Raw genomic sequence first — 17,286 nt, 5'->3', positions numbered from 1 at the left:
TCTGATTACTATATTCTACGTTAAGCCTGCCCAGGAAAGCAGGCTTATTCTGTAGTTTGGGAGTTGGACTTATTCTGTAGAGGGAGCTGGACTCAAATCCAGTCTGCAATGTGAGCAGAGCTTCTCCATTTAGCTCCAGGAATGCCTCTCCAGAAGCAAGCTTTTGACATTGGTAGTTGATTCTAATCCCCTTTTTTATTTTTTGGTCATAGAGAGGCTTAACTTATGGTCCATCCCATCATTTCTCCTTTCAGATGCCAAACAAACATTTTACGGAGTTGAGTGGATGGATGTGCTATGGGATTGGCTCAGGTTGATGGGAGGTAAGCATAGAAAAGTAGTATTTTCTATTTAGATGTTTCTAATTTATTAATTTACCTAACCTTCAAGAGAACCGTTACCCCAGGAAGGCATGACTTGCTTCTTAAGGGATCCTGGGTTGATTCAGGAGAGTTGTGTCTTTTAACACTTTTTTTGTTCAGTTCTGCAGGTTTGGGTCCTCTGCATCTTCAAGACTCAGGGTAAAGAAGAGGCTGGGATGGCCACTGGTGCTTGAAGGCCATCTATTATCATTTAAAATTCCCAAAGCTCTTCAGTTTATACAGAGCCCTATCTGGAAGTAAAAGAAAAGCTATACTGTGGTAAAAAGCAGTGAGCTAGGAAAAAGAAGGCTTGCTTTCAGTTTTCAGCCTTTTCATACTTCATGTGTGACCATCAGCAAGTCACCCATTCCATCTGTTTGCATCTGTGAAAGGTAAGAAGGTCCACATTTCTACTCTCTTTTGTCTGCCTTGCCAATTTAAATTACAAATTATGTCAAAAGGGGCTGTTGCAAGGCTTTTACTTGCTCAGAAGCAGTTTGCATACAGCTAGAGATACGAAAGACTGCTCTAACCCTAGGGACTCGTGCTGGCCTGGCAGAATGTGGGTGCACCAGCTTCTGTATCTAGAAAAGGTTACAAGAAAGGCCACTGGGAAGGGAAAGCAAGCCCCAGCCTTTGCCTTCACAGACCTTTCACAGAAATCCTGTTTCCACTGACATGGCTGTGTACCTCAATATTTGTTCACTTCTTTGCATGAAAGGGCTAGAACTAAAAAATAAAGAAATAATCAAAAATGGTTTGTGCTTGATAAATCACTGTGGGCCCTTTATCCTTTACAGGCTCACTTCTGTGATGCCAGTGGAATTACACTGGAGTAAAACACGAATGCAAGAAGAAAGATGCAGCTCATTCCAAATTTGTTGACCTGCTTGTATTGATGATTTTCTGCCAAATGCATCTTGTTGTGTAATCAGTTACACTGCTGCTCTTCAGATGTCCAACTCAGAGCCAGTTTGGAATGTTAATCCTCTTCAGAAGTCCCTTCGTTATGGACGATGGCTGCTTTGTTTAATGAAACAAGTCTTGAGAAGTGAGTTGTGAGTTACCTTCACCCTTCCTCTAAATTAAATAGAAAGTAGATTTGAAGAAAGCATACTGTTTAATTCTGTAGCCAAAAAGTAACATGTACAAAGACTGGGAGCTAAATTTTCTTTTTTTTTGATTTCTAGATTTATATTTAACCTGATGACATGCCAGCTGATGGACCCAGGTAGGATCAATAGCACTGCCCTGAATACTTCGTAGGAATTTTGCTTCCTTTCAGAAAAGTAAATGCTTGCTAACTAATTTGTGAAATGTTTGCATGTAAATCGATAAAGACAACAAACTCTCGTAACTCAACTAAAAACCAGTGTGTTAGCTAGAGGCCAGCGGATGGGGGCAGTGTTGCTCCAATGAACTTTTTCATTTGCAAAAGAAACTTGCAATATTTGAAGAAATTTAGGAAAAGTGAGGGCAGCCATCAGCAAAGTGGCAACACCTTTATTGATGGTAACTGTAGGGTGTGATCTCGAACTATGAGAAGAATCAATGGCAATTTCTCCTGCTTTACCAGAGTAGTACTTGACAGTTAAGCAAAAGGGTTCTGACATGACTCTATACCAATTTTATTTTCTCTTGCACTGAAAACCTTCAGAATTTTAATTTGCATTTTATTTTGTGTGGGCAGCACTTTCCTGAATCCATGTCTGTGTATTGCACTGTGACAACAGTGTTCTGAGAGAGACTTCTCAGAGAAGAATTCCTTAATACATGGGCAATGTGAGGTTCTTGCCAAAGGCAAGATGGGGGGGAAAAAGGTTTGTATTTAAGACTTTGAAATGATTATATGCAGGTGAATGTTGAGTACTGCTTTAATTATGTTCGACACTGAAATCTTTTCTCAGAAGAATTAGCTCTATGTTCATGCACAGAAGTGCTCTGTGTACTGAGACTGGCAAAAAGTTAAATTGGAGGGTGGGGGTGGAATTGCCACAGTCTCTAGTATTCCAAAAATCCCTTGCTTCTTCTTGATTTCTTTGGGTGTTCCCAGTGAGGTAAGCATTGTGAAAAACAGCCCAGGTAATTTTCTCAGTAAGAAATGTATGTATGTCATAGATGCGAATTGGTTTCTACGAGCACTTGACAATTTTTAACTCCTTTGTGAACGAGAGACTGCTGAGAAAGCAGACCAGTATCTGGCAGCCTTTTTGGGGTTGTTGATCAAACCTTTTTCGTAGCTGTTCATGGGTTTCTGATCTATGTAAGCAAATGTATGTTAACCTTTGTACAGCTGAAATAGAATTACGTAGGACTAGTAGGGACTAGCAAATGTGGAAGCAGTAGGGGTGTCTCAGGAGACAGGAAACACACGGTTCTAGTAATACAGCAGCAATTTGGTTTATTATGGTAAGCGGAAATTTCATGGTGCTATTGACAAAAAAGTTGTATTTTGGTTGTTGTATTCAGCACCCAAAATGAAGTGCAGTACTTGAGCAGAATATGATGGTAACTCAGCAAAGATGATGGTAACACACCAACCGCTGTCAGCACCATAATACAGCTCCTATTGGAATTCTGGCGTCTGCAAACATGAGGTGTACTGACAACATCTTTTCTTCGAAATGGATATAACCCAGCCTACCTTAGCCTGTTAATAGACAGGCATGTTCTCACAGTCTTAAATAGTCTTGATGGTTACGGATAGGAGGATGTATGGCCTCAAGAGGCAGCTTTTGGAGCCTTAACCTGTCTCTGCAGGGGCTGTGGAGGGACAGAAATCAATTGCTCATTGTAGGGACTTGAACTGAAGGTTTTTAAGTTGAAACACTAGGAGTGTTTGAAACTACAGAAATCTGATTTGAGACAGGCTAAAGGGTGAGTTCTGGATAAAAGCAATCTGTGAGACTGACCATGATGTGAAGCTAATGAAAAATCAGCACCTGGGAGGGAAGCAGAGGGAAAAACAGAGCTCAATATAAGCAAGGACTGAGGATCATCTACCGTGAAAAACAAGGGAGGGGGCCTCTTCTCTGTGTTCTTCCTCTTGGTGATTGGGAATGAGAGCTGGGACACATGGGACAAATAAAAGGCTGTGGGGAAGCTCTTGCATCTTAAAGGGGTTTAGAGTAGGGCGGTATGAAGGCTGTGAACTAATGTGGAGAGTTTTGGTTTTAGATTTAAAGCTGCAAAGCTCTTGCCCCATGGCCAGAGTCTGAACACAGTAGCATTCATTATGGGTTTGTTAACACAAGATCTTCACTGCTTTCAAAGCCCGAGCACGTCCCAGGGGCTGTGAGAACAGAAGTGTGGGCACCTTTGAGGCACTGCCTGTATTTGTTTGCTCAGGTACAGAAGCAGGAAGGGGAGTGGGCTGTGGGCTGCCCTCTCCATCAGCCTGTTCAAGTGCGGATACGAAGTGGAGGTTTTTGGGAACACCTCTTGTGATGTTTTAGGAGTGAAGTCAACACCTGCTAAAGCGATGAGACAAATGCCTGAGCCTACGTGCACACTGATAGACACATCCACAGCCGTAAATTCTAAATTCTATGGTGACTGCCTCCATTCAGAACAATATCCTAACTTCTTGCCACTGGTTCTTATCCCACATTTTGGGAAAACATGGTCAACAGTGTTTGGAGGAAAGCAAATAAGTCCATTGAAATTGGTGGGTACCATGTGGAAGAGAAGCACTTGATGAGAATAAAATTATTTGCACTGCTCCACTGTGTTGATTTGGAACAGGTCCACTGTATTTTCAGCAACTGGCAGTTTGCATTGCTGCAATTCCTTGACAAGTACAATGGAAAGATGGTTGGTTTCCGGAGGCATGATAAAAGAGTGAGCCCCAGCTTTTGCACGCTGCATTTTATAGCTGCATGCTTGATGTGCACAATTGGGCAGCGCTGCTTTTCTTGCCTTAATCCATTGCCTTCTCTCTCTCTCTCTCTCTCTCTCTCACACACACACACACACACACACACACTTCCTCACCCTCTCTCATAGCAGCAGTAGCTGCTGCAGCTCTGGCAGATCATCGGAGAGAGCACAGAAAATGAAAAGAGCTCAGCTATCCTCTTAACATTTTTCCCAAAGGATTAATTTCACCTGCTTCTCCAGTTTTGTTGATAGACTTTCTGCGTTTTTCAATCCAATAAATGTGGGGTTCTTTCACGTTTGAAACCCCGCTAAATAGTTTTCAGGATGGACTTTTTCTCTCCTCCTCCCCCAGCCTTTTTTATGACAGGTCAGAAAATTGTGAAGTAAGCGGACAGAGTAACCGAGAGCGTGAGAGGGAGAAGACGCTTCCATTCTTTTAGTGCAGTGGGCTGAGGCAAAAAGGCCATTGTAATGGTAAATTGCACGCAGAAAGGAAGAAAAGACTGATAATCAATCACAAGTGAAGCATTCGTTTGGATTTTGGCAATTTGCTGGCCAATGGCTTTTAAATGTCTAACCTTTTTAGAAAACTTAAATTTGATATACTGAGGACAGGAAGATAAGTCTTAACGAAGCTATCATGCCCAGAATACCTGGGAATGGGAAAAGCACAGTGCTGAAACAGCAGTAAAAAGTCGTGGTTCTGAAGGAGAAGCAGCATGCTGAAATGTTCTTGGGAAACATCTCTAGCCCATCACCTTGGACTCCAGCTCTGAAGAAAGCGTCTCAGCTGCTTCTTGCTTCACATGTTTAGGAATGGCTTCTGAGAAGTTTAATTTGCAATTTCATTAATCTGTGATTGCCCGAGTGGGTTTTGTATCTGACTGAGTATGCGATAGGACAGATGAGGATGTTAGACAACATTAACACTGGCATATCATCTTCAGAGTCCAGCATCGCCCGTAAAGGAAGATACATCTACCTGGAGGCACTGCTTCAGGGAGGCGCTCCATGGGGATTCACACTGAAAGGTGGACTGGAGCACGGGGAGCCGTTAATCATCTCAAAGGTACATATATATTTTTTATTTTAAATAAAATGATAACAAGCTAGGAGCTGTGCCTGATTTAAAGAGCAAGAGTCGTAAAATAACCCTGAAATGGTTTGGCACTGTATTTGGCTTGGTTTTCAAATGTCTCGTAGATTTGCTCAGGAGCTACCTATTTGAGCAGCACGTGAGAGCTCTCAGCATTGTTTAACTATCAAAGTACAGATTTTGTCCCACAGGAAGTACTTTTGCTTTTAGAAATTGGCTCTATTTATTTCACTACACTCTCTTTATGAATGGGAGAAGGGGATTTCCTTTTCATGAGGTGATGCAGTGATCTCATGTCATGAAATCATAGTATATCTGAGCATGTTCAGTAATCCATAACAGCCTCTTCTAAAGAGAAAAAGTAAGTGCTTCTCATCACATGATGTGATGTCAGCTAATAAGAATTTTGTGTGGAGAAACAGAAAAATAATAACGAATACTTATTCCTATCTGGTATGCATATATGTTAGCAGTGTACTCATGCTATGTACTTTCTACTTGCTATCTTTTAAGAGTGGTACACCTTCAAGATTTGTGTTCTAGCTGACAAGGATATTTTGAGAAACAAATGAGAGAAAGTTCCTCATTCTCATCAGAACTGAGCTTTAAAAAGTAATCAGGTACCTGAAATTGCAGATCTTTAAGAAAATGGGTTTTCAAAAGCATGAAATTGAATCTATGAATACTGAAATAGGTTTTACCTATGGCCCTAAAACTGTTTTGAAAATAGGATTTTGGTAATACTGAAATTTAACCTCTAGTGGCTGTTGTGTTTCACTTTTATGTTATCTGTCTGGTGCACTCTTCTTGTTCATAGTATGCATTTATGTGGTGAGCTGCTAGGTGCATATGCACTCACATCTGATCTCATTCCCTCACGTAAACTGGGACACGTGGGGAATTCAAAGGATCAGAACTGATGTCAACTGGAAGAAAGTGCTGATACTCAATTTTATTCAAATCCTGCAACTGACTGTGCAAACATACTCGCATGTTAACTGTCAGTCACTTGAATAGTTCACCTGAAATAAATTATTCGTGGTTTGTGCCATCTACATGTTGAAAGAAAAAAAAAAAGGTCTTCCATTAAAAGTTCTGTCATCATAAAGGAATTTTAGAAATTTCACATAATTGTCTTTCTTGTGGGACTTCACTGGAGATTGGCATAGCCACAGGAAGCAAAACTAGCCTCTCTGAAATGGTCTTATATTTTTCATTTTATAAACATGAGGGACTAATACTTCTGTCAGATTTTTCACTTTTTTTTTGGTAGCATTCTACATTTGTGAAGAAACTGAGAGTTTCTTTTGACTTTGACATTCTTGAGCAGTGTAAAAAGTGCCACCCTCCCTTTTTTTAATTGGAGGCAGGGAGGAGAGAGGAAGAGAGATGGCTCTGGCTGCTGAACATTAATTAATCTATGGGATTTGGTTTCCACAACAACGAGGCCCCTTAATGTCAAACATGCCTGGAGTGTGCGTGGCACCACTGGGAGCTCTCTGACTTGTGCCTGCCTTCTGTGAAAAGCACTGCAAAAATGTGTATTTTTTTTAAACTTGTAGCTGATGCTAGGTTTGTGCTGTCAATGTTGACATTATGTTGTTTTGCTCATGCATTGGTGACTGCTGAAGAAAAGCTTGTGCACTCCAGAATATGCACAGCACCTATAGCTGCTTTTTGGTTTCCAGTTTCAGCTGGAAAACTCATTTCTTCTTGTGTTTGAATTCTTGTGTGTGAATTCACTAGGCACTCTTGAGAAGAATCGAATCACATATCAGTAATTAAGCTAATTCAGTGTTCTTCTGGGAAGTAAGGAAGAACTGCGGGAAACAAAAAATTGAACCGTACTATAAGTCAGATCCTCTCGTACTTACGCAAGAGCACTAGCAGCACATATGCAGGTACAGCTCTAGGAATGATCCAACAACAATTCTAAATAATGTTACCTATAAATATAAAAAATGTCAGATTTTCATTTCTGATTATTCAGAATTAAGGTAGGAATTTTATTCGCTTCAGGTCTGTTCTGGTGAATAAATAATATTTACATCTGCTTAAGGATCTATTTGCATTGACAAAGTGGTGTTAAATGGCCTTAGTGTTTAATAAAAATTTAGATTAAGATAAATATTGATGTTGGTACCTTTTGAAAGCTTGCAACATGACTTAAAACAATAGTTTTAGTCTGGTTACTATACTTCTGGCAGCTCTTTCAACTAAGAGCAAGTTACCTACAGCCTCTCAGCAAAAGTCACCTTGCTATATAGATGTGTTGCAGTGCTCCTGTGCAACAAGGCAGCTCAATTGCTTGTTGTGTATGTGGTTGAATGCACAGATAAGCACACGTAGAGTTAAACACGCTAGTAAATGCTTTGCTGAATCAGCTGTGATGCTCAGCACATCATGGAACCAAGACTTAATCAACTTGTCAGAAATGTTGGTTGTGCAGCTATCATGAATTTAGGTAGTTAAAACAGATGACCTTTATAAGCTAACGCTCTTCTTTTTTTCCCTGTGGAAAGTCAAGCTTGTAAATCTGAAGATGGTTACTTCAAAGTCCTCAGCACAGGCATTTTCTGAATGTGTTTTGCGGGAGGTAGAGGAGGACAGACCATAAATAAACTTATAACAACTGACCTGCGTTTCCCTCTCTCCATGTAGGAAGGTGCTTTGACAGTCCCTTATTTTTCCTGTCTTGTTTCTTGACTGACTATAAGCAACTCTTCACGCAAAGGCTGCAGAATCATAGTACTTTATGATTCTGGCTGTGTAGGGCATTTAAAAGAACATACTCATTTTCAATAAAAATAAATTTGGAAATGCTAACACTGCCAGCAAGATGGAGATCCAGGGTGCTGACTGGCCTAGAACAGCACTTTGCCATTTTGGGAGCCTAAGGAAGTTCCCTTTGTTTTCTGGAGCTGCTGGTCGGGCCACGGTGCTTTAGGATTGGGTGTGGTATTCCTGATGGGCCACCTAAGCACAAGGTTGTGAGGGCTCCTCAGAAACAAGCTTTGTGGAATTTCCTCAACATTTTATTTTGTGCCAGGAAAGGTTAGAAGAATGAGCAAAAAATGTCAGCTGGATGTTCCTTTTCCCAAGTGCGTGTCCAAAAATCAGTACCTAAATCAGCACGAGAATGTTAATGGCTAGCAGTGGGACAGCATCCGAAAAGATGGAGGAGAGGCTGAAAATTAACAAAAGGTGATTTGCCTCTTGTATTGATTCTGTGGAATTAAACACATTATCAGGGAATTGTGTAGGTGAGAATTTGAAAGGGAACTATGGTCTTGCATTCCTCCTAGGGAAGAATTTCTCATTTATATGAGCTTAGAGAATAGCTGTCAATCAAATTCTTTACTTAGAACTATTCACAGTTTCTCCCCATGTTTTGAAAGAAATAAATGTCCTCCTGAGGTGAAGAGGAAAAAGGCTTTGGTGGGAGGAGGAAAGAGACTCCAGAATGAGCATGTTATGTTAAATTTTTCGCAGCCGAGTGAGCTCTGCAAATTTGTAGACCTCAAAGAATCTAGCCTAGATCTCAAGAAAATTTGCTACTTGTGGTTATCAAATATTCCTTTGGCAAGAAGATTGTCAAGTTTTTATTATTTTACTTTATGTAAAATCACAGTTTTATTCTTCTATACATTAGTGTTCAAAAGGTAATATGAGATTATTTAAAAACGTCACTAATACTTCAGAAACAGTAGAAATGAAATCCCTAGTAATGAGCTCCACTTCTCTGTTTTCAGATCATGGTTCATATTGCTCATCTTCCTTTTTCTTTCCTTTTTTGATTGTGCCAGTTTTGTAGTTCAGAACCATGTAATTTTGGCTCCGATTTGAGGAGATTTGCTCGCAGTGGAAATCTTGTTAAATAAATGGTGTCTTAACCTGGAACCAGGAATGCCATGAGAAATGCACAAGTGATTGCTGTTGATACCGAATGCTGAATTGGAACCTGATTTCCTTTGGTCTCAAAACCATAAGCACGCACAGATGAAAATGTGCATATTACTGTTTTGGTTCATCTTTTGCAGTAAGAGCAATATTACTGAAATGAAAACGCCAACTGTTTTAGGCAGCAAAGGCGGTCTGGGAACAGAAGTGTTTGTTCCCTCTTGGTTGGCTGTGAGAATTTTCAAGGTAATAAACATGATTCAGTATCAACTGTTCTGGGGCCAGGCGATCTATTTCAGCGGTCACTTTCTCATTACTACACACAAACCTTTGCAATGGCTTTGGTTGTTACAGGCCTCTGAAATGTGCTTTTATTTTGAGCTCCGTGTTGATGATATTAACAAAAGAGTTGTTTCTCTTGCCTAAGAATTAAGGCATCTAAAGCCTCCTTTCTCGGATAGCAGCTATGTGGGAACACTTTTCACATGCTGTGCTGCAGTTCATCGGTTCCCTGAACTCAAAAGGATAGGTCATTTACAGGGACCTCATGCCAGAAGCATGACACAAACTCTGAGGTTTACCTCTCAGCAGGGATGTAGGAAGCAATAAAAGTTTAATAATAATAGGAATAGCTTGGGACAGAGCCTGAGAAATAGTCCTGAATTCTTGTAAGGTGTTTAGACCTTGTTAAAAGCTCGATCCAGCTTCTGGGGAAATGAATAGCCCTCTAGCAATCAGTGCATGCAGCACTGGATCAGACTGTCCTCCACGAGGCCCCCATGCCTGTGCCGCTCCTCAAATATTTTTGTTGGTGATGCCTCGTTCATCTCACCTGAGTGAGCTCATAGAGCATTTAGGGACACACAACGAGAATCATTCCAGCAGTCTTGACAAAACAAAACCCAAAAGGCCGTTTTTTGATTTGTTTGTTTGAAACTTTCCATGTTTATTTCCTTTGTGCTAGATATAAGAATTTATTTTTATCATTAGGGCCTCTGTGTTGTTAATATTTAAAAATGCTCCTTTTCATTATTTACCTTCCAATGTGCTACAAGTGGGTTGATGAACAGATCCATTTCAAAGCCATAAGCAGCTTGTTGCACTCGGGCCTTCTTGCAGAGCATTTAGGACCGTTGACACTGATGGTGTGTAGAGTATGGCAAGCCCCTATAAATGTGTTCTTCATGCATAAGGAAAGAAAAAGAGCAATGTGTAAAAGGCAAGAGACCAGCACTCAGGTGATTCTTAACTGCATCAGCCAACAGGGCATGGAGCTGGTGTGTTCATTACTCCTTCAGTTCTTGTTTTCATGGGGGAAAGCAGTCAGTGGGCACTGGTTTGCCTAGGACTAAACCATAACGTGATTGCTTGTGCTTGGTCTTTGTCCATAGGCAGGCAGGAGGGTGTCCTGTGAGCAGAAAGCAGCACTGCCTGGGTTGTAGTAAAAACATTAAGGACCAAATCAGCTTGGACAACAGAAGTGACTTCTTCCCAATTTCCTTCTCTCTGTTCCCCCGGTATATCCATTACATTTTGTATTGGAGAAAGGTGAGCTGAGGGGTTTGTTGTGCAAAATCAACCTTCTGCTGGGCTGGTAGTAGGCAAGACAGGTGCCTGATCCCAGATGACAGAGAAATGTGGATGGGGTGGATGTTTGCTTTCAGAGAAGAAGGGAATTGATGCTGTAATCGTTCCAGAAAGCAGAAGGCAATTCCTCACTGCTCTTCCTTGTTTCTCAGGGCTCAGATTAGGGCCTCACCAAAGACTGCTGATGCCAGCACTGGGGACAGGATCATCTACCTTTTCTTAAAGCTAGGGAATTGCTCGATGAAAAGGCTTCTATTGTTAGCCCCCTCCATTAGGCTGCCAATCGTTCCCTAGCACAAAAAGACTTCTGTTCAATGCCACAGCACTGAATTAGCAATTGCAGACAAACCGACTGACTGATGGGAGCAGTGGCTTGCTAGGCACTGGTGCTGCCCCAGCCAAGGCAGTAGGAGCTTTTCAGACTGCAGATCTGCTGTCTGATGGGGCCAGTTGGTCTGTGATTCATCACGATGACCCAATCTGCTGGGACTACCTTGGTTGTCTTGGTTAACAAAGATCAGCACAGATGAGTTCTGAGGTTCACAGGCAACTCAGCCATCTGACTTTCGTGAACATGCATGCAGAATAAAATTACTCTTGGAAATGCCACACTGGCGTGCTGAGTAGAGACGGACTGACAGGTGTCTGTTTCCACTTGACCAGTCGTGCTTTAGGTTACGTCCTTACCAGAGATGAACCCATTCTGCATAGTTTCAGTCCAAACCCACAGAAATCCCTCCTCTAAAAGACCAAGCTTGCACTACTGTATCGCAACTTTGTGAGTTGCGGAAGGCTCCATAGTGTAACATCCTTCAAAGTCATAACAAGGTGTGAAAGAACATATTTTCTTCTCAGGTTCCTGGACAGAGAGGAATCACGTGTAATTAAACACAACATGTAATCCGTAGGGTCAGTAAATAGAGCCTTCATCAGTCCTGCCCTGGCTTTATCTTACCTGAAAGAGATTAGTCAGAAAAATGCCTTATATCCTTGTTCGCTTAGCTGTAGCAGTTATAATCAGAGTTAAAGTTCACACTGATCCTAGCACGAGAACCAGAGAATGTGCTCTTTAAAGCAGTGTTTGGACAGAATAGATGGTTGCCTGTGAAAGGCTTCACTAAACTCAACCTTTCCCACGTTTCTCGGGAACTCAAGGCATAGAAGGAAAATCCATCATCAGTAACGTGTCTGGAGCTGAGCTAATCTCAAATTTCATCAGTACTTCCCTTCAGGATCTTTTGATAAATCTCCAAACTGTGAAACATGAATCCAGCATGTATCTGTTTTGTAGGAAGTGCTCAAAACTGGGGGACGGGGGGATCATTGAACGTGAAAATAAGTTGAACTGTAATTGGCTTGCCAACAAACATTGGAAATCAAAGAAAAAATGTACAGAGTCCTTTGGAAATACACTGCTGAACCACAAAATCTTTGCCACTTACTTGTGTCTAGCCAAAGCCCTGAGGGGATCACCATCTGATGGCAGCAAAGAACACCCAAGACCTGTGTCAGATAATCCTAAAATGTGTCGGTGTCTGTCAACCCAGGAGGCAAATCTCTCTTTCTCACTTGAGAGTTGAGGCAGTAGGCTTTGGATTTGAGCACAACCAACAAGAACTGCTGGGTGTTCTGCCATCATTCCGGAGAGTGCAGGCTACATTTCTGGTCCTGTCTAGGGGAGGCTTTCCTTTTTGACCTGAACCTACTTGCCTTTATGCATGGAACAAGGAATATCCAGTTAATAATCCAAAAACAATTCAGCATCAGGACTAGCTGTCATCCTCCAGCTGCCCAGCACCCAGCCCTATCAACCTCACATCATGTATTTCTTCTATGAAGTCAACAGTGTGTTCTGCACTGTGAATGCCTGCCAGCATGGGGACTGAAGAGGACAAAGCCTGCTTAGTCCGTGTGAGATGAGGAAATCGGAGCCTCGCGTGGCCCAGACTACCACACACTAGTGATGGAGCTCCGTGTTGCTAGATGTGAAAATACAGTCTGTGTCTGTGCATCATATTTTGCACTCCTAGTGAAAAAAACACCTTCTTAATTAAGTTTGTTTTATGTAAGAGACGGGCTAGTGGAGGTTCATTCATGTGGCTGAGCTGGGAATAGATTTCTGGTCTTCCCGTTTTCAGCCATGCACTGCCTAGCTCTGTTTCCACAAGTCTTGTTACTTTGCCATGAGCTTAAAATAAATAAATAAATGATTCCAGGTTTCCCGGTCAACTGAAATTAGGAAAAGGACAACAGGAACAGACAAGACCAGCTTATCCAGGACACAGCTTGTTAACATCCTAACTGGTATTCAAGCATAATACTAATTTTTCACACTTGCATTAAAAAATCCCGCCGAAAAAAATAATTCAAACCTCAGTGAAGAATGATTCCTGCTGATAAGAAAATCACTGTGCTTAAATTCATTAATAGAATAGGCTGTGGGATACATTTCAAAGCACAGGGTGAGAAATAAGCTCCCAAATCCCATTAAGAAATAACAGGATTTATGTGCATTCCTCCCATATATTAACTTTCCCCTCTGGAAACGTCTTGTGCTGGGTTGGTGCCATTTTTCAGGCAGGTGCAATGTTCTGCAGTTCCCACAGACCCCTCCAGATAATCTGCCGGCCTGAAAGCCGTTCCCTATTCTCACTCAAGAATGGGGATTTTCCGACGTGCCGGCGAATGACGGGTTTGGCTGACAAATGTCATAGTTCCATGATCTACAGGGTTTCAGTCACACATTCTGCAGTGCTGCCCTAAGCAGTTTTGTCCTGTCCGTCTTCACAGTTAAAACATTTCAAGTACCAGGCAATAGGGATGGAAGAGATGCTGTTTTTCAGTGGTTATTAGCAGCACCGCATCAGTTTCTGAACTTGACATTATGACTTATGATGCTGAAGTCTTCAGGCAATTGGTTTTTATTATCTGTGGTGTCAGCTCTTGTTAGCACTGCTACAGGTTTTTTTTGCCTTTCCAGTGAAGTCAGCTTTCTGAAAATCATAGAAAATAAGCCAAATCTTCACATTTGCAATTAGTTATAAGAGTTTCCATGACTTTTTGCTTTTAGAAGCATAGATAAATGCAAAATGTCAAGTCACATAAAACAGAGATAAAAGTATTATGGAAATACCTGCTGAAGACATGGCAAACAGATCCATTTCCAAGGGTGCAAAGCAGAAACAGTTTCATGGAGCAGAAAGGAGTTTTGTTATGTAGCGTTGGACTTAGAGATGTTTGCAGTGGCACGTAATTGTCAGAATAACTGTATTCTTGGAAACTTGTGGTAGTGCTGGATCAGTTATTACTTTTTTTTTTTTTTCTTTTGTTAAAATATGCATTATTTAGATGAACGCTTTGTTCAGAAAAGTGGATTTGTCCCTGATGTCAGAACTGGGATTTTTATGTATTGATCAATGACTTAACTTGCCAGTGGACTGCGAGAGAGCCACATTACTCAAATGCAGTCTCATAGAAACTGGGAAATGAGCTGATGGAATTCAGACCAAAGATCTGGCTGTTTTCCAGGAGCAAATACATGGCAGAACACGTTTCTAGTTTCAAGAGAGAGACTTGAAACAGAGAAAGAAATGAGAAACATTTGGACAGAGAAGGGTGGGGTCGTGGGGGGATCTTCATTTTGTCAATGATGCCCCCTCCTCCTCCTGCCCTGCTTCATTTCGTGTTTGCCTAAAATCAGTTGCCAGTGTTTGCTGAATAGCATCAGCACAGAAGGGATGCAGCTACTGACCTGACTATAAGGCAAAAGCGAAAGGTTAGAAGAATTAGTCTTGTACCGCAGACTTGTATTAATAGTTGTATTGTGGTGGTGTTGGCACAAACTCTGCAATTAAATAAGTTGTTGGCGCTCTTCCCTAGGTTAAATTACTACCACTGTTCCCCATGCTTGCAAGTCAATGAATACAACACTTTTGGGGAGGCAAGTTCAAACATTTTTTGTTCTTCTGGGATTCAGCACAGTTCTGATTTCAAGCTAAGAAGTTTCTGCAGGCTTTCCAAGTACACCTCTTGTTGTTATGTCTCTGCAGACAGCCCATGCAGAATAATGCTGGAGAGACCAGGCTGGGAAGGAGGTGGGTGAGGGGGAAAAACACAAGACTGGTGTAGAAATGAATGCCCTTGGAAGGGGCTTTCACTTTCTCTTATCCCCAGGCCCGTGGATGCTTCTTAGCACCAGGCTGTTGTAGAGGATTAAGTTGCCCTCACAGCTTCATGAGCAGCAACTTAACCTCTTTGTCAGCCACAGGCACAGCGGGGTATCCCTGCCTATCCCTGCATTGCAGTGCAAAGCAGCCACTTTTTCCAAACCAAGGTCCTTTTCTTGCTCCAGCTGTAGTCAGTGGCAATTGGGTTTGGCCAAGGCACCCAGGCACCCTTCTGTGCTGTTCTGCAGGGGATGCAAAGAGCAGTACACCTCCCCAAGGCTGCTTGCCAGAAAACTTCATATTTGTGATTTACTGACATTTTTTCTACTTTGGGAAAAGGAGTCTCTGCGCTTCTTCACGAGTCTGTCTCTAATTTACTCTAGCAGGCAGCACCTGTGGCCCCATCTATTAGTAAGGAGTAGATCTAAAAATTGTCCTTCCCATGCACGTCATAGCTTTGTTGTTGTACAGAGTTTTCAGTAAAGCTAGGGAGTCAGCCCACATAAAGACTAAGGTAAGATGCAGTCTAGTCCCTTGGGGTAGCACGCTGTAAACAAAAGACCTGGAAATGCTTCTGTCTCTAGGTCCCGATGGCTGGTGTTGAAAGGCAGCAAGACTGGGGGGAGGCCGTACTCTGTATACAGAGCTGAGAAACTTGCACATATAATGGTTTTCTAAAAAGGGAAGACTGGCAGCATACTGAAAAATTATTAGGGAGAACCTTAATGTGTGTTTTCCTGAAGGCTGGCTGTTATTTAATCAGTTATCAGACATTATGAATGAACTGTGCTTGGAGGTTTCTCTGTCCACCACCACCAAAATCTATTTGTGGCTCATATCAATGTTTAATGGGGATTGATAGAGAGTGAGCCACTAGCGCATCAGTAGAAATGGGAGAGTTAGGAGGAGAAGCAGAAACAAAAATGCACTTGAGTGACTCTGCGTCTCTGTGACTTCTTGTGTATCTCATCAGCTGCTTAAACAAAAGGTTCCTCTGCTGGTTGGAGCTGAAGAGAACCAGGGTAAGCATCTATTGTTCTATATATTTTATTGTTCTTGAGCTGTGATCTTGTCAGCTCGCATTAACTTAACGGGCTGGACTGTGTCAGTCCTTGGATGGGAGACTCTGAAAGCAATGAGAAATGACACAGAGTGGTTCAGTGCATCGCCTGCTCCCTCTGAGTCACTGCTGAGCCACTGAGAGGGTGTGATAGTCCTGCTCTGTGAGACGGTCAGGCTTTTGGTGATGAGATATAATAGAAGGTCAGTCAGTGGCATATTTCAGTAGAACAAAGGTGTGATCCCATGAGCCGAAGTGTTGTTGGGATAAACTGTATACCAACTGCAGCACCATCTTCTTGTTTCTCCTGCATCTAGAGCAGGTGAGGGTGGTGGCAGGTGGCCGTTGTGAGATGTTTTGGTTGCAGATGGCAGTGCTTGTGGTGCAATTGGTATATTTAGATATATGGAGGGGTCTGTCTGCTGGGTGTGTTTATTCTTTGTAATCCCATAAAGTGCCAGGATGCAATAAACAAACCAACAAACAAAAATTTCAGAGTTCAGTCAGAATAAACTTTGGAATATAGAATTGAAAGGTAATACCTAACTGAATTTAGAGGGGTCTCTGCAGAACGATTGCATGATCACTTAAATCAGTGCTTAATAGCAACAGAGCAAGCTAGCTGCTAGCACACAAAATAGAAATGTGAGAGTTAGGGGGAAAGGACTAAAGAAAAGATTTCATGCTGCTTTAGTATGCTCACAACGTTTGGCTAGTGACAGCATACAGTTGGGGCTTAGTTAAGAAGGTTGCCCCATGCATCAGTCATCTCAATTTTAAGCCTTCTTTGTAATTCACAGGAAGCTGCAGCCTGCCCTTGTGCTTTTTGCAACCTGTTGTAGGCCAAGCTCAGTACAAGACTGAGTCTGTCTGCTTTTCTTTAGCATGATTTGAAAATGGTGAATTGAATCCAAGTGCCAGTGTTGTACAGCTCCCTACATCTGTGGGATATCATTGGCCATCTTCTGTAGCAGTACCTAGAAATTTGCAAAGCAAGTTTATTGTGCCAGAGCAGGTGTTCAAGCAATTAAAGGTGTAAATGAATACACTTTCTTAAAGTTGGTAATCTGGGAGCTAGGTAAGGAGGCCTGGGGTAGAAAGCCACCTGGATGCACATGAGAGATGGTGCCTTTCCAAACTGCATATTCCCACAAACTCCCCATCCAAAATAAATTAAAAAAAAAAAAAAAAAGAAGATGGACAAAAGGAAAATGTGGTTGTCTCATAGCTGCTCAA

At 41.8% G+C, this 17,286-nt stretch overlaps 1 protein-coding gene across 1 annotated transcript in view; it reads left to right on the top strand.

Moving 5' to 3' along the window:
* The first annotated feature begins 1,197 nt into the window (after positions 1 to 1,197).
* Positions 1,198 to 17,286, top strand: part of SHROOM3 (shroom family member 3) — a 144,365-nt gene continuing 128,276 nt past the window's right edge. The window contains exons 1-3 of the mRNA XM_068679241.1: positions 1,198 to 1,413; positions 1,553 to 1,593; positions 5,189 to 5,310. Coding sequence (XP_068535342.1) covers positions 1,379 to 1,413; positions 1,553 to 1,593; positions 5,189 to 5,310 — 198 coding nt within the window. The 5' untranslated portion in view covers positions 1,198 to 1,378. The remainder of the gene's footprint in view (positions 1,414 to 1,552; positions 1,594 to 5,188; positions 5,311 to 17,286) is intronic.

The sequence above is a fragment of the Anas acuta genome, chromosome 4, assembly GCF_963932015.1.
Source record: "Anas acuta chromosome 4, bAnaAcu1.1, whole genome shotgun sequence".
In the NCBI taxonomy this organism is placed as follows: domain Eukaryota; kingdom Metazoa; phylum Chordata; class Aves; order Anseriformes; family Anatidae; genus Anas; species Anas acuta.
This window is presented reverse-complemented; position numbering and strand designations above follow the sequence as displayed.